We start from the raw sequence: 15030 nt of genomic DNA, 5'->3' as shown, positions 1-15030 counted from the left end.
CCTTTTAGGCTTTAGTTCAACTACTCCACACATTTCTCTATGCATTTCTGCACTATACTAATTAAAGCATCTTTTTAGCTATGCAAATCACTTTCCTCAAACTTGCATCAGCATGTATTACAACTTAACCTTTTAATGTCCAAACCCAACTACAATGACCAGTACATTCCAGCAAAATATCATGTATTTGTTTTCTTTTCTAACAAAGCAGATTATCATTTTCTTATTCTCACAGCATCCTTATTGACATTAGAACTCCTTTCTCAAGCACATTTTGCAGGCTTGCTTTTCCAATCTCTTCTGCGAAATTAACACATTTCACACTTCAATAGAATATGATTACATTGAAGATTCAATCAAATCACAAAGTCTGAGGGCTGCTTCTTTCCACCTGTGCTTAGCATAGAAGACCTGGCCACTGTTATCCTGATACTCAGGGAGCACCACAAGCATACTTTTTTTTTTTTAAATAGCTTTTAGATTATTTCAGAGTACAAGTGCACTTTTTTTTTTTTAATTAACCTTTAGGTTGTTTCAGGGTATTACCGAGATCAAGAACTGACCCATTCTATGCTCAATATTGTCCACTGTGGAAAAAGACTTCCTTTTCAGTTCTTTGTTCTTCCAAATTTATATAGGATTCCCTTTTTCTTCTGTTAATACACTGGCACAGCATTTCCTACTTTCTCTCTAATTGCTACAAATTTATCATTTACTCCCCTTTATTCTTAAGGTGTAGAGTCTTACTTTTCCCAGTGTCCTCTTAATTTTTTTTCCACAGCACAGTTCTGATTATTGCCTTTCCTGAAATTGTTAGTATTTTAAAGTTCAACATACCAATTTATGATCCAGTACCATTTGACAATGGCAGAACCTTGGCACAAAGCCTTACTAGCCAGATGAAAATATAGATCTACAAGTTCAGGCTGTGCACAGAGCCATTCATATTAAAAGATCTGCAGCGATAGTAATTCCGGACTGACACATGTTGGACACAGGCCCTTTCTCTGAACAGAAAAAAGCTGCACTAAAGCAGCTGTGAAAAAAAAAAGCATTATTATTAGCTTCTGCACTTTCTTGTGCTTAAAAAAGGGCAAGGCCTTCATTTTAGCCTCAACCTTTTGAAAAGCAGAGGGCAGAAGGTGAAAGTATACTCTCACCTCAGAAGTTAATCCTACAAGCAGGAATATCAAGTCTGAAAGATTTTTAAGTTGTTTTAGCTGCTGATTTTTCAGGTTCTAAATATGGAAAACAAATGCCCAGCTTCCACGTAACTGATAAAGAACGAAGCTTTCAGTTAAATTCAGTCACGTTTTCCAGGATTTTCATAAACTATTTAACCACCATTATGAGAGAATATTTACAAAAATCTGAAGCATACCACCAAATACATAGATCAGAAACATCGCGGCAATTTACTTACACATGGAAACCCATATTCTGCTTTACAAATTACTTCTGACTCAATCTGTCAAAACATGACACTTAAAAGTGAAAAATTACACATGTCAAAAGAATGAAGTCTACCTTCAGTATTAATACCACACCACAAAAACCTGAGTACTTAAGCCAACATGTTTTAGTTCAAGTCATACTAGCTCTCATAAAGCAATTTCTATAAAACCTTCGCCTGCAGGAGTATATGGACTCTAGTGAGCTCAGCCTTCCCATCTTCTTTTTAGCTCCTGAAAATTAATATATTGTATTTCATATTTCAGAAAAATTACTTCAATACACCTTTAAATCTGTGTTTTGTGCATCAGGTGTACAAAAATACATTCTGATGCGTCAAGTTTCACTGCATCTTTCTTAAAAACCCTGTGATGCACTCTCATTAACATAATTAATATTCTTGGCATGGTCTGAACTTATACCCAGAGACACTATTCAGACCAGCAAGATTTAGAAGCAGCTAATGTCTGAAAAGAAATACAAGAGAAAAAAACACCTTATTTTCATACACATTGAAGCTGCAGAGTTGACAAGATTAAAACAGAAGGAATGTTTACTAACCCCTAGAGCTTGACAAATGAAACATCTGCAGGTGAATAAGCAGAAATCTAATTAGCTGAACAAAATTCCAAGTTATTTGGTACCAAAGAGAAGTACTCTGTTAACCAGATAGGGAAAGAAAAAAACCCTCCTCCCACTCTAACAAAAAGCATGTTTCCTCACTGGAATATTAGCACCAAAAGCATTCATATTCTAGTAGCTCTTTAATGGAAGGAGTAATTCCCTTCCTTTTCCATATAAAAGCAGAGCTTAATAGACACTCAAAAAAAAAAAGGAATATTTTTCCTTCACGATGTCCTTAAAAGAAACTCTAATATCCATAAAACATACCTAAACTGTTCTCCCACATTGTACCATCAAGACCTTTGTTATCTTAATAAACAGGCTACTGTCATCTTGTTGCAGTTTCAAACATGATTAAGGCATGCTAATTTAAAGAAAAAGTAATCCCTAGCCTTGCCTTCAAGTACAGGCAACAGATGGATAAATTCTAAAAAAAGTAAAGAGTAGAAGATCTAGAACTGGATCATTAGGACTGTCAAATATTAACAATTACTTAAGTGAATGGTAAATTTAGTCAACCTGTATTTTCAGCACTGAACCATCTTTACCAATATCAGTCACACATATACACAAAATTTAAAATGTGTGTCTAATTGAAAAAGAGGGGTTGTACTGTGTATTACAGACATTGTTGTTAATCATATTAACATTCACATTCCTCACATGTAAGATATACCTATGCTTACATGCAAACCAAATGCTTTAACATTTTTTGCTTGGAAAATAAACCAAGAACCAACTTGACAGTTGTCATTTCAGGTGCTGCAATAACTATCTGGCATTTCAAAACAGTTTTTTATTTTATTATGTTGTGTATTTCAGTACAAGACCTTATATAAACAGTATAGTTTCACACTAAAAGCAAGCATGCCTATTTAGAAAAAACAGGCTAAATAAACTTTTTCCTAATGACAACTTTCAGTTGCAGTAAATTTAAAAATACTATGTAAAAAATGAAATATGCTCCTTTTGATCTCTTTTCCAGTTATGAAAATGTTTTAAAACAAATTTTAAAGGACTACGATACCCAAGCGTTTAGGTGTTTTAATTCCACCAACCTAGTGAATACTCTAATCCAGCTAATATAAATATTTTCAACATGTCATTCAAGTCAGCAGAAAAAATTAAGATAAACCAGTCTCACACAGGGAAGTTGTACTACCAACAAAAATGTCCTTTTTTTAAGAGTAAGCATTAAATAAAGCCAAATAATTGCAGCAGACAGCTTGTATGAGTTACCTAGGTTTAAGTTTTGAAATGCATCCACTACTTGGAATCTCAAAAAGTTCAAATCCCTTTAAAATGACAAAGAACTCTTATTTAGCCTATCAAGCTAGTTATTGCACTGTCTTATGATCTAACACTCTTAGGGATAAGAATTTTTTTAGCTAGCCATGATCTCCCCTAAATTAAGATTGGAAAAAAAAAAAAAAACTTTGGTGTTTCATTCATGCAACAAACCTTGAGATCCTTTCCATCAGATCTGCAATATATTTAAACTTTATCCACTCAAGTCTTGCAATTTAGCAGTCATACAGAGGGAACTAAAATCAAGTAATAGTTCAATAGTTCTGAACTAGAAAGCAGTGATTGCATGCCCACAGCATTGTGGGAAAACCATGTTTTGGGGAGAAGACTAACAAGCAGAAAGTACCAGATATTTGCCCTGCTACTGTCCTCTCTGCTCAAGAAACACTCCAGCTCTATTCTTAAAGATAGGGCTTGAAAACAATTGCAAGAGGACTTCCCCATCCCCCCAACACTAGCAGAAGACAAGATGTCCAAACAATTACAAAAGAGGGATACATGATCTTAAAATTTCAAGAATGACTGAAATTCATGGCAACTGTGAGTTATTTTGAGTTGTTACATACATACAATACTATGCACACATCAGACTTCTCAGCTGGGTTTCAAAGGGGAAAAAAAAGTAACATTAGCTACTGGAACATTTAAAATCATACCAGAGGTGCACAGAACAGCCAAAAGAAGTACAAGCTATCTATCATTTTTTATTTTTTCCTGCACATGGCCCACAAACAGTACTTAGTCCTATCTAGTACCATAAGCAACACCAAAAATGGAAAATAGTTTTACTGATGACTGTGAAGCTACCATTCAATTTCTTTACATAACCTGCTTACACTAGACAAATTTAAGAAGTGAAGAAAACAGACCTAGACAATGACTGCTTTCTCAGTTTCTTAATTGATCTCTGCAAATCAAGGAATATGTGTAAGGAGTAACATTACTTCCTTTTTCTCAGTTCAATGCATTTAATTAAATAGCATCTGCAAAATCTCTATGTTTAGCATACAGCTCAATATGCTACACAAAAAAAGTCTGTGACAAAAATTTAATACTAGTAGATTATCTGATTTTACCTTGCCTCATCAGCATTAGCTGATGCTCATGTCTAGCTGCTTCCATTTCTGCCTCTAGTTTCTCTTTGGCTTCTCTAATGTTCCTGTCAACCTGTTCACGCTGTTGCTTTTCCATCTCATCAAGAGCCTTCCACCGTGAAGCGTACTCAAACTCAAACGTTCCAGGTTGAGCAAAGCGTGGTGGCTGTTCTCTTTCCCTAATAAAAATTTTACAGTTAAAATGTACAGAAAAAGACATTTAGATCAACAGCTGTAACTGCCAAAGAATTTATAAATAATCACTTCAAGGGTAGATCAGACTTTAAATCAACCTGTCAGATGACTACATTCTAAACCAGTCAAAGCTTAATTCAGCTGTTAAGAGTGATCAGAAAAATTGTGCAAATAAGGATCTGTTCAATTCATATAATTTTAAGATAAAAATTCATGTTTACATTGGTACAAAATACTAAGCCACAACACTAGATTAACTGTGTTCAGCCTTCTAAAGCAAGCAGTCAATTCATAAAACCACTTATTTAAATACATATCAAAGCTTACTAGACAGCTCAGAATATTAGCCACAATCTCTAAACATTAAAAGGTGCCAACATTGTATTTCACATTCTGACACTAATATTGTAAATAACAGTGACACATTTTTAAAAAGAGGTATTCTACAGCCTTACCAGAATGAGCATTTTAGCTTCAGTGTGATTTCTAAATGGCAATCGAATTTCAATATTAATAATTAATATTATCGGATTAGGTACTTCTCTTCCACCTCATGATCAAGACTCACTTTCTCACGTTATGTGCAAAGTTTTATTTGAACCATGGAAGCTGCAAAGACTTACACTCCACTGACTTTACAATCAATTAAGTGTCTATTCAGAGAACAAAAAATCTGTGGGTATACAAATCTCTGCAGGATTAGACCACACCCCTAATCCATAAAAAGACTATAGCTTGGCTGGCAACAAGTTTTAACTGATTTCAGTGCAGGCCAGGAAATATACCTACTTTAGTAAATGCACAGAATGTTAAACCAACAAGTCAAGTCTGAATTTTACTATGATCAGGAAATCTTGGCAAGGTCCTACTCAATCCTTTGACACAAAACAGCACAACATACAAAACACTACTTACTGTTATACAAACTCAAAAAAAAAATTAGCATATATTTACCAAGCTAACTAAGGACATAAATCATGTTTTACAAAATAAAGCTGAACATGACTTACTTGTGATACTGTTGTGTTTTTTGCATTAGCTTCTCTGGGAGCCCGTCTTCATCATCAAATTGCTCCATTGGTTCTACAACAACAGGTCGAGGTGTTCTGGAAGACAGTTTCAATTTAACAATTAAATCATAAATGAAGTAGTTAAAGTTCTTTTAGTATTTTGAGGAAACACTCCAGAAAGCTAACATATGTTATCTATAATGCCTGTCTTGCAAATTCTTCTTAAATCATAGAATTCCAATGAATCCCAATTTGAAGAATTACCTTTGAAAATAATTGTTTCTATACACAAAACCAACTATTCTGCCTAGAAACCACAACATACTTCATGTAGTTCTGTTTCCTATGAAGTATTTAAAGATTAAAAAAAAAATCTCAAACCTATCTACAAACAATTACAAAATAGGAAAGAACTACCTTTTTGTTTTCATCAGTGAGGTAACACGGGGGCCATGATTATATTGGGAAAGCATCAAACCCAAAAGAGAACAACACAGCCTATTTATATTTCCACAGAATATTAAAAGTTACTTTTGAAAGTTACTCTGCAATTGAAAACAGCTTGACAATTTGGCATTAATATTCCAGTGATAATTAGAAAAACATTTCTGCTTAAGTTATTTAAAACCCTTTCTTTGAACAACCATACTCTCACAAATCAGAATCCTAATTCATCTTTGAAAATACCTTCCTTGAATTCTCATTATCTGTAGTAACCAGAGATGACTATTAGCCAGTACTGCCAAGGATAGCAGTATAAGGATCCTGAATTGCGTAAAAAGCTCTCTGCATCAGTCTTGGGAGCATAGCCTATAATACACACCTTAAAGTGGTAAGAAAAGAGCTAGAGACACTACTTGCAAAATGCCAGCGCTTATTTACTGTGTTCCATACCTTTATGTCACTTCACAGATCTTTTCACAGAAAAAAATCAATATATTTTAACAACATCAACAGCTGAAAAAGAAAACTTTGGGCATCGAGTGTAGATGAAAAAGATGAAGGCTGGAGTCACAGAGCGCGCAGCTAACTCAGCAACTGTTTCTCCTGATGTTCTCCGCATGGCAATTGCTGGCAGCTCTGTTATTTAAATGCAACTGAACTGTGGTGTTAACAAGTTATTATTTAAAACAACAATTTTAAATCTCTAAATTAGTATTTAAAATGCCTGGTTTTGATATATTTAGCCCATGAATTTAAAGATTTGTCTTCTGATGAGGCAAAGAGTTTTCAGCTAAAAACATAAAATTTTAGATTCTGAAGCAAAACGTCAAAGTATCATGGCAGCAGATTCATGCTAATTATCTTTGCAACTGTGCGTTAGGGAACACGTCAGCCACCTAAGCAAGACAAAGATCAAGTGCTTTGTATTCACTCAGGTCATGGTTAGCTGGTCATTTCAATCCAGCTAATCTATCCAGAATACCCTCCCTCATATCCCAGCTTTTTTCCCTGCCACATCTCCCATGCCAAGAATAGCATTCATGTAACACTGAACTAGATTAGTTCCCTTGTTTGGTTGACCATGCTTACATTCAAATACTAATGCCAAGAAAACCCAGGGAGCAAGAACAAATTGCTGGCACCGATAACAGTAAAGGCATATTCACATTGAATTTACTACATAGCTACCAGGTCAGTTCAGTGGCACACAAAGTTTATGAGATTATCACAAGAAAATGGAGTTCCAGACCCTTTCCCCAATCTCCTCCTTGCAACATTTTCTCCTGCTTTATCCCTCTGCTGGACCTGATGTTCATAACACCCACATCAGCAAGCACCTTCACATGCTTAAACAGCCAAAAATGAACCCAACAAAAACAGATTAATATTTTTCTGTTGTTTCAACGATCAGAAGTGGCTTATGGAAGTATCGAAAAGTTCTTAAGCTGATAAAAGATCAACAGCACAGCCAGGGCATAAAGAGAAAAAAACCTGCAAGTTCCCCAATATGATGACAGCAAGCTTTCATGCTGTGGAACCACAGCCTTATCTTTCCAAATGAGAATCAAAAAAAAAAAAAAAAAAAATCCTGAATATCTATCATTTTACACAGTCCTTAAGAAAGCATTTGAAAATGTCACTAGTGAATGCATTCAAGCACAGCAGTTAACAACTTCCTTCAACAAGAACAGAAATATAAGATGCAAGAGAAAAGTGCTGTAATTTGCAAGCTTGCTTGCCCTTGAAATAGAAAGTTTTCCAGAGATTGTTGCCACAAACTCCTGCAGAATCTGTCTTCATTTAAAAAAAAAAGTACTTCTGGCCTTTCAAGCCACAAATAAAACTTCTGAGAGAGAAATAAACATAGGAACACTTCCCTGAGTTTACAGAAGTATCAGCAATGTAGTGCACTGTTTTGCTAAGAAACAGAGGTATATTATTTTGTCACATTGTTACCAGGATCAGAAAGAGTGCAATCAATAAAAATAAAGTCTCACTAGAAAAAGCCCTACTATATAGAGAAGGAAAAGTAATATTACATATTGACAAGGAGAAGCAAAATGTTGGTATCAGACTCTCATATGGTAATTACAAGTCTTATAAACAGTATGCAGAAGAAGATGGGTTTCCTCACCAAAAAAAAAAAAAATAATAATCAGGAGTATTTGGGGTATTCATGTAAAACAGCTTAACTTCCTGCCTCATGGCTTTCAAATTTGAAAATAAAATAAGAACAAGGGAATACCCATGAATGCAGTTTTCTTTCACATCAGAAACATATACTCGCACAAATTCAAACAAAAGCCTGTGAACTTACGTTGTTAGCAAGAATGCCCCATCACTGCATCTTTCTAGAGCTTTCCGTGCTGGAGGTTTTGCTGCAAACTCTACGAAACCTTTTCCTGTAGCTCTGCCACGATCATCTACTACAACAACAGCTCTTTCCACTGGCCCAAACTGAGAGAATGCTTGTTCCAGCAGCTCATTAGAAACCACAGGTGAAAGATTCTTGACAGTTAGGGCAGCTCCATGTGTAGCAAATCGAATTCGAAGTGGTCTGCTCTTCAAAATAGTACCATCAAGTTCTGCCTTTGCTATTTCAGCCAGTGTCCTAGATTCCTTTGTCAAGATATAAAATATTTTATTTTCAAAAACAGGTATCACTTTTGTGTTCCTCCCCCCCCTTCACCCCTCCACCAAAAAGTAGCAAAGTTTTTTTCCTTAACTTGAGCACATTAGCATCAGGGTCATTCAACTTGAGCACATTAGCATCAGGGTCATTCAACTTCCCTCCCCACCCTCCCACCCCAAAAAAGACCACCAAAGTTCCTGTCTGCTGACTGAAAAAAAATACACATTTGTCATCCCTTATGATTTATTCTAAAAAACAACACAGGTGCAAATTTTTGTTGCACATCAGAGGACTTAACAAATTCTCATTATGATGGATACATTTGTGCTGCTCTGTAAAGGCTTTCAGTAGAGTTGAAAACTTGATGCTTCTTTATATTTACCTACTCAAATGTTTATATTCTGCATCCCTAGCTCCATACAGTAGTAAACAGTATTTTCAAAGATTACACTACAGGATCTAAGGTGTTTTGGATTTTGGTTTGGGTTTTTGTTTTCGTTTTAAGTGAAAATATCACACTTGCTTATTACCACTGTTGAACTCTTAATGGATGTCCAATTAGAATTTCATCAACAAATGATGAAATTACCTTCTTTGCTCATGTATTTGTTCTTCTCACATTTATGGGCTTTCTGCACCCACATCCATGAAACAGTCTGCACCAATAACTACCCTTTTTCCTCATTTCAGAGATTTTCACCAAGTTTGATACCTGCAATCCCTTACATTCAAAGAAATTATTCTTTAGATCATAGCCATTTTTTCCACGGTTCAACTGACTAGGTAAATTGTTAAAAAATAACATACCCCCTAAACATAATGGAAGAGGGAAGGTCAGATAAAAGCTATATCTAATCTATATTACATACTAAACTGAGTAATGACATGTAAATATATTGCACTTCCTCCAGAAAATTTCTATTTCAGGCTGGGGGATTCTCAGGGTACAATATGTATGGCAGAATGCCACAAGCACTTATCTTTAAGATGACAACCAAAAAGAAAAAAAAAAACCCTAACCAGTAAAATATATGGAAAAATCATAACTAGAGACACCCAAAGTACTCTAAAGCTATTCCCAGAATGATATAAATCAGTGCATTCTAAATATGGCTGTCACGAAAACTAATCCTGCACATTAAATTGACATTTAAATACAGTATCATAACCTTTTCAGATGATTCCTTTTTTACATGCTCAACTCCAGCATATTTGATCGAATATTGTGTTATCCCTAAAAATCTAGTCTTATCTGGACGCAAGCAATTTAAACTACCCAGGGTCCCATTTCTTTGCAATGTGGAGATTACATGTTCTTTTTCACAATGTGTGAGCAGTGGTATTTCGAAACAATCCCGTCCAATCTTTAAAATTAACTGTGTTTTCATAGACGAAACTTATAATGAACTGTACAGGCTGAAATTCGCTTCTGCATAAAAAAAGGATTTTTTTCTAGTCCTAAAGCACGATAAATTCTCCCAGTTAAATAAGTAAAGTCTTTATACAGGTATGACACGAACAAAGCGGATCGCGCACCCACATCTTCCATTCACTGAAAATAACAGGCTGCAGGAATACCCGTGGTAGCAGCACAGAAACGGTAACTGATGGAGGGGCCCTGAAACCAGCGGAGTACCGCGTAGAGAGGCGGGAACCTAGACGCGAGGGGCTGCGAAGGCTGCTCACAAAGCAGGCCTCTGGCTTGGATGTGTGAAGGTAAATGGCGGGGGAGGGGGGAGAAGGAAGAGGAAGCGGAGGGAACAGCGCTAGCAGCAAGGAGAAAGCATTGAGGAACAGATGCCGTCTTTTTTTACACCGGCCGGACAAGGAAAGGCGGGGGGGGGGGGGACGGGACAGCAAGGGACAGTAGTCTCCCGCTTGCAAAGGCAGCCCCCGGGTTACGGGGCAGCCACAGAGACTCGCGCGAATCCTCACCAGGCGAATGAAGCCAAAGCCACGGTCCCGATTGATGAAGACTTCGCTAGGCTCCCCGTAGCGCTCGAAGAGGCGCTTGAAATCTTCCTCGGTGATATCAGTAGGCAGATTCCCCACGAACAGCCGGCAGCGCTGCGTGTAGCTCTTCTCGCCAGGTTTGAGAAAGCTTTTTATATCGATGGTGAACCCAACCTCCTGCTCTTCATCTCCACCTTCTTTGCTCGGCACTAGCGCCATGGCCGCCGCTGCCTCACTCTCCGACTCTAGGCCCCGCAATCCCTTCAGGTTGCCGCCACCGCCCCCCACCATGCCCAGCGGCGCCGCCGGGGAGCTATTCTCGATCCGTACTTGCTTCAAGTTCCTATTCGCTGCCATATTCAGAACTCGCTCCTTTCTCGCTGGTCTTCTCGGGGGACGCGGAGCCCGGTTCAGCAACCACCGCCTCCGACCCACAGCCAATTCAAAATGGCGCCGCCGCCAACCTCGGCGAGTTGTAACGTCCCTGAGGAAAGCCCCGCCCACCGTCGCCCGCGCCGCCTTCCCCGCCACTGCTCCTGCTCGGTGTTGGGCGCGGGGGGGTGGGAGGAGAGAGACGGGGGGCTGCGCATGCGTCGTCGTGCGCGGCCGTGGCGCGGCCGAGTCCGTCCATGGCGGGTCGCTTCCGTCAGGCGGTGTTGTTCCCTTCCAGCTCCGGCATCACAAGCGAACCTGCATCAGACCGCGAGAGATCGGTCTTTGCGTCTGCAGAGACAGATGCGTACCAGCGGGCTGCGCTGCCTGAGAGGATCAGCCGCTCAGAAGCTCCCTGCTGGCTCGGCTCCCTCGAAGGCTGACCCGCCCGCACGGAGAGCAGCCCCAAGCGCAACCATACTGGGTTAGGGTAGCGGTCTCAGAAGCGTTCAGGTCCTGCGGGCTCTGCGACGGCCCGTCCCCGGGCGGAAGAACCCTCTGCTGGGGTCTGCCCTGAGGGAAGGGCAGGCAGGCGGGGTGCCCTGGTGGGGCGTCTGGCCGCCGCGGGGGAGCGGGGCAGGCATAACGCCAGAGAGGCTGCGGCTGCAGGGGAACAGCCCGGGGGAAGGGATGGCCGGGCGCGGCACGGGAGTCGAGAAGGGAGGGCCGACCCGCAGGCAGCGCAGGAAGGGCGTTCGCCGAGTTGCAGATGTGGGAGGCAGATCGCGAGTGGAGAGGCGCCTTGTTACGTGTGCTGCTCATGGAGCAATTTCCTACAGGGCAACAGCTTTCGTTAGAAAGGCGATGACTTCTTCTGCGAGGTGTGAAGTCAAACGTTTCCTTCCTTGGGCACCCCTTCCTGTAGCTAGGACTACGTGTCTCTCATCCGCAGCACGAGACTATGGTTTTCTCTCCTCCTTGCCTGCTAGATGCCCAGTTGCTTGGTTTGATCTGTGTGCTTCAACCAGGAATTCAACTGGTGCGTGGTTTCTCAGACAAAGAGCTCATCCGTCTGCCTGCGGCCTCATAGAAAGCCTGATAATCAGTTCTTGGCTCTTACTACCATAGTAGCCTGAGTGTTTCAGGTGCCCCTGTAACTTTGCATCATGCAGGGGAACTCCTGGACAACAGAGCAAGACTTAAGGAGAAAATAACTATTACTTGTTTTATTAATACAACTGTAGCACTGAAAAAGTCCAGACAATCTCATGTGGTTAATAGTTACTTCAGCTAGCGCATGGCAGGTACTGTTCTTTTGAAAAAGTGACATAAAGCATGATACAAGAAAAAGTCAATTCTACAACAGGCCTGAATCCATTGCTCAGGGATTTCCATGCCTATTGGGGAGTACTTTAAGTTCCTCTGTCTTGTTTTTCCATTTGAAGCACAAGAAAGATCTCAGTCCCTTTCCTCCTATGTGTGCTCATACCAGGATCTGGAGAAAACATGAGTTCCCAGACAGCATGAATTACTTCAACAGACCACCTGTTTCTGAAGCAGACTTGTGGGTGCAGGGCATCGAAGTGAACCCAGACTTAAACCGCTGAAAATCAGAAAATACAGACGGTAGAGGAAGGGTATCTGCTCACAGCAAAGGCAGGAAGTCAAGCAGTGTAGGATGGTGATGGAGGTATTAGAGAAGCAGTATGGGATCCCTAAAGCTTATTCACCTTGACTGTCCAAAGAGCTATGGTTTGTGATATATTTAGGATTCAATAACAAGTGTTAAGACAAAAAAGGAACCGACTTGGAGCAAGCCAATAGCTTTTTAGAACTGATAAGCATGTAAAGGGAGTAGAATATATGTTAGAAATGATGTGACTATACGAAAGTTCAGTAGATGGGGAAAAAGGAGATGAATAGTAGTCTGCCTGTTAAGTTATTGCCAATGCTGTGTAATAAAATTGCCATGGTTTTCAGACACAGCTTTCCAAATCAAGTTAGTAATAAAAGCTACAAACATTTAAATATACAACCATGATTTCCTGTGTACTATGAAAAAGTCAACAGGAAAAGCAAGGAGTGTTTACAAATTCCATACTATTCTTACCTTTCCTTAGCCATAGCAATGTTTCAATAGTAATTGATAGTCCAGTAACATAGATCAATAACAGTCCAACTTCCAGAAACAAGAAAATGATTAATATATCTGCTAAAAAAGAGAAATATATATTTAATATGCTCATGCGTCCATAGCTTACCTTCATTGGTCAGACTCATGGTACAACCATAATGCATATACTTGCACTGTTTTTAAATTTTGTTGAGCAGGAGCTTGTGGACACATATTTAGCTAATGGTCACAAGAGCATTCCAGACGCCTTTAGAAGGCCTTGAACAGAATAAACAAGAAGACAAAAAAAGAAAGATGCCAATTAGAAGAACACAGGTGCGCATTCCACGATAAAGGGAACTTGGCACAAAGAACCTCAGTTCGGCAGTTTATCTTGACCAATTAGACTGAGACAAGTTTCACATGTTTTAGTATAACCAATTATGTCCTATGTTTATGCGTGTGTACAGTGTTGATATAACCAATCATTAAGTGTAACTAGGTGCATGGACAGCGCGTGAATAATGTGTGTAACCAATAGTAAAATAGCTAAGCGCATGTACAGATGTAACCAATGTATAAAATGATGTCTGATGCTCTAGTAAAGGGTCTTCAACTATGATCATATTGATCTGTCGTTGAGTCCATGATTATGCTCCTGCAGGAGCTATTTGCACATGCCCTATAGTCAAACATTTTAGGGTGACGTACAAAAAGAACCTTATACCTGCTATGCTCACTTACTTCCTCACCTTCATTTATAATATATCATTTCACATTTTACTCATTCATCAGAACAACCCCAGACAGTTCATCTCCTACCTAACTGCCCAGAGTCTTTGTGGCTCGACGATTGCTACACCTTGCAACTGACACCAGTTAACAATAAAAATGTTTTGGAAGGAGAAAAAATGGGTCCCTTGATGTTCTTGCTCCAATGCTTTCCTTTTGTTATAAACATCCACTTAAATTTTTATGACTTACTAATTGCAACTTGTATCACAGGAGGAGTTCTGCTAAACAATTCCAGCCGCTCTCCATAAGTTTGGTATTATTATATTTAATACTTTGAATGCAGTTTAACTACATGAAAGTAATTTCAGAAGAGTGGGGGAATAATAGTTATGACCACATAGTAATTTGTTTTCACTCTGTAATTCTTGAAGGTTTTTTTGGAAGCCTGAATTTATTCAACTTGTCATTCAAAAGGCCACAACAGACAACCCTAATTTTGTACTAAAAGTTTGTTTTGGCCTGGAATTTATTTTAAGACCTTAAAAAGGTCACGACTTCTTGTATTAGTAATATACTGCCTTTACATGTACTACCAGACTCCCTTTTCTGACTCATGTATAGCCTTGGATTATGATCCTGCAAATGGTTGTATATTTAAATTTATTAGCATAAATACAATATTCTGCATATGCATCACTGTCTGTAGTACAATCACTATTCCCCTAAGGAAAAGAACATTTTAGTGGCAGAAAACAGGAGCAGAATTGTGAAAATCACCAGTATTTCTCATTTTGTCTGCTACAGAGGAAGGTGCCGTTTGGTATATGCAAAGTGTTAACACTATCAAGAGATTTGGGTGTATTTCCAAAACATGCACCACCCAGGCATGTGCCATAGACACAGTCAGAATCAACAGTTCTAGCTTTTAATTTTCTGTATCGCAGCATGACTTCCCTACCAAATATGAGGATCCTGCTTAAAATCAGGGAGGCGTCAGACCTTTAAAAGAAAGTCATGAGAGCTTTTTATGCTGCAAACTTGTAAATGCTACACATCTTGATCTGCAAATAAAAATCCCAAACTATTTGTATTTACCCT

The 15030-nt window shown here is 38.9% G+C and overlaps 1 protein-coding gene across 9 annotated transcripts in view; it reads right to left on the bottom strand.

Moving 5' to 3' along the window:
• PSPC1 (paraspeckle component 1) overlaps positions 1 to 11190 on the bottom strand; it is a 65998-nt gene extending 54808 nt beyond the window's left edge. For 8 of the 9 annotated variants that reach the window (XR_012653413.1, XR_012653414.1, XR_012653415.1 and 5 more), the window contains exons 1-4: positions 10695 to 11182; positions 8445 to 8746; positions 5684 to 5779; positions 4461 to 4657 (exon numbers count right to left, since the gene is read on the bottom strand). Coding sequence is in view for 4 of the 9 variants with exons in the window: in XM_075049962.1 (XP_074906063.1) it covers positions 4461 to 4657; positions 5684 to 5779; positions 8445 to 8746; positions 10695 to 11069 (970 nt within the window). In the remaining 5 variants the exon portion in view is untranslated. Of the gene's footprint in view, positions 1 to 4460; positions 4658 to 5683; positions 5780 to 8444; positions 8747 to 10694 lie in introns of all 9 variants that reach the window. The other variant, XM_075049961.1, reaches the window with a different exon arrangement.
• Between the last annotated feature and the right edge of the window lie 3840 nt (positions 11191 to 15030).

Source organism: Buteo buteo, chromosome 18 (genome assembly GCF_964188355.1).
Source record: "Buteo buteo chromosome 18, bButBut1.hap1.1, whole genome shotgun sequence".
In the NCBI taxonomy this organism is placed as follows: domain Eukaryota; kingdom Metazoa; phylum Chordata; class Aves; order Accipitriformes; family Accipitridae; genus Buteo; species Buteo buteo.
This window is presented reverse-complemented; position numbering and strand designations above follow the sequence as displayed.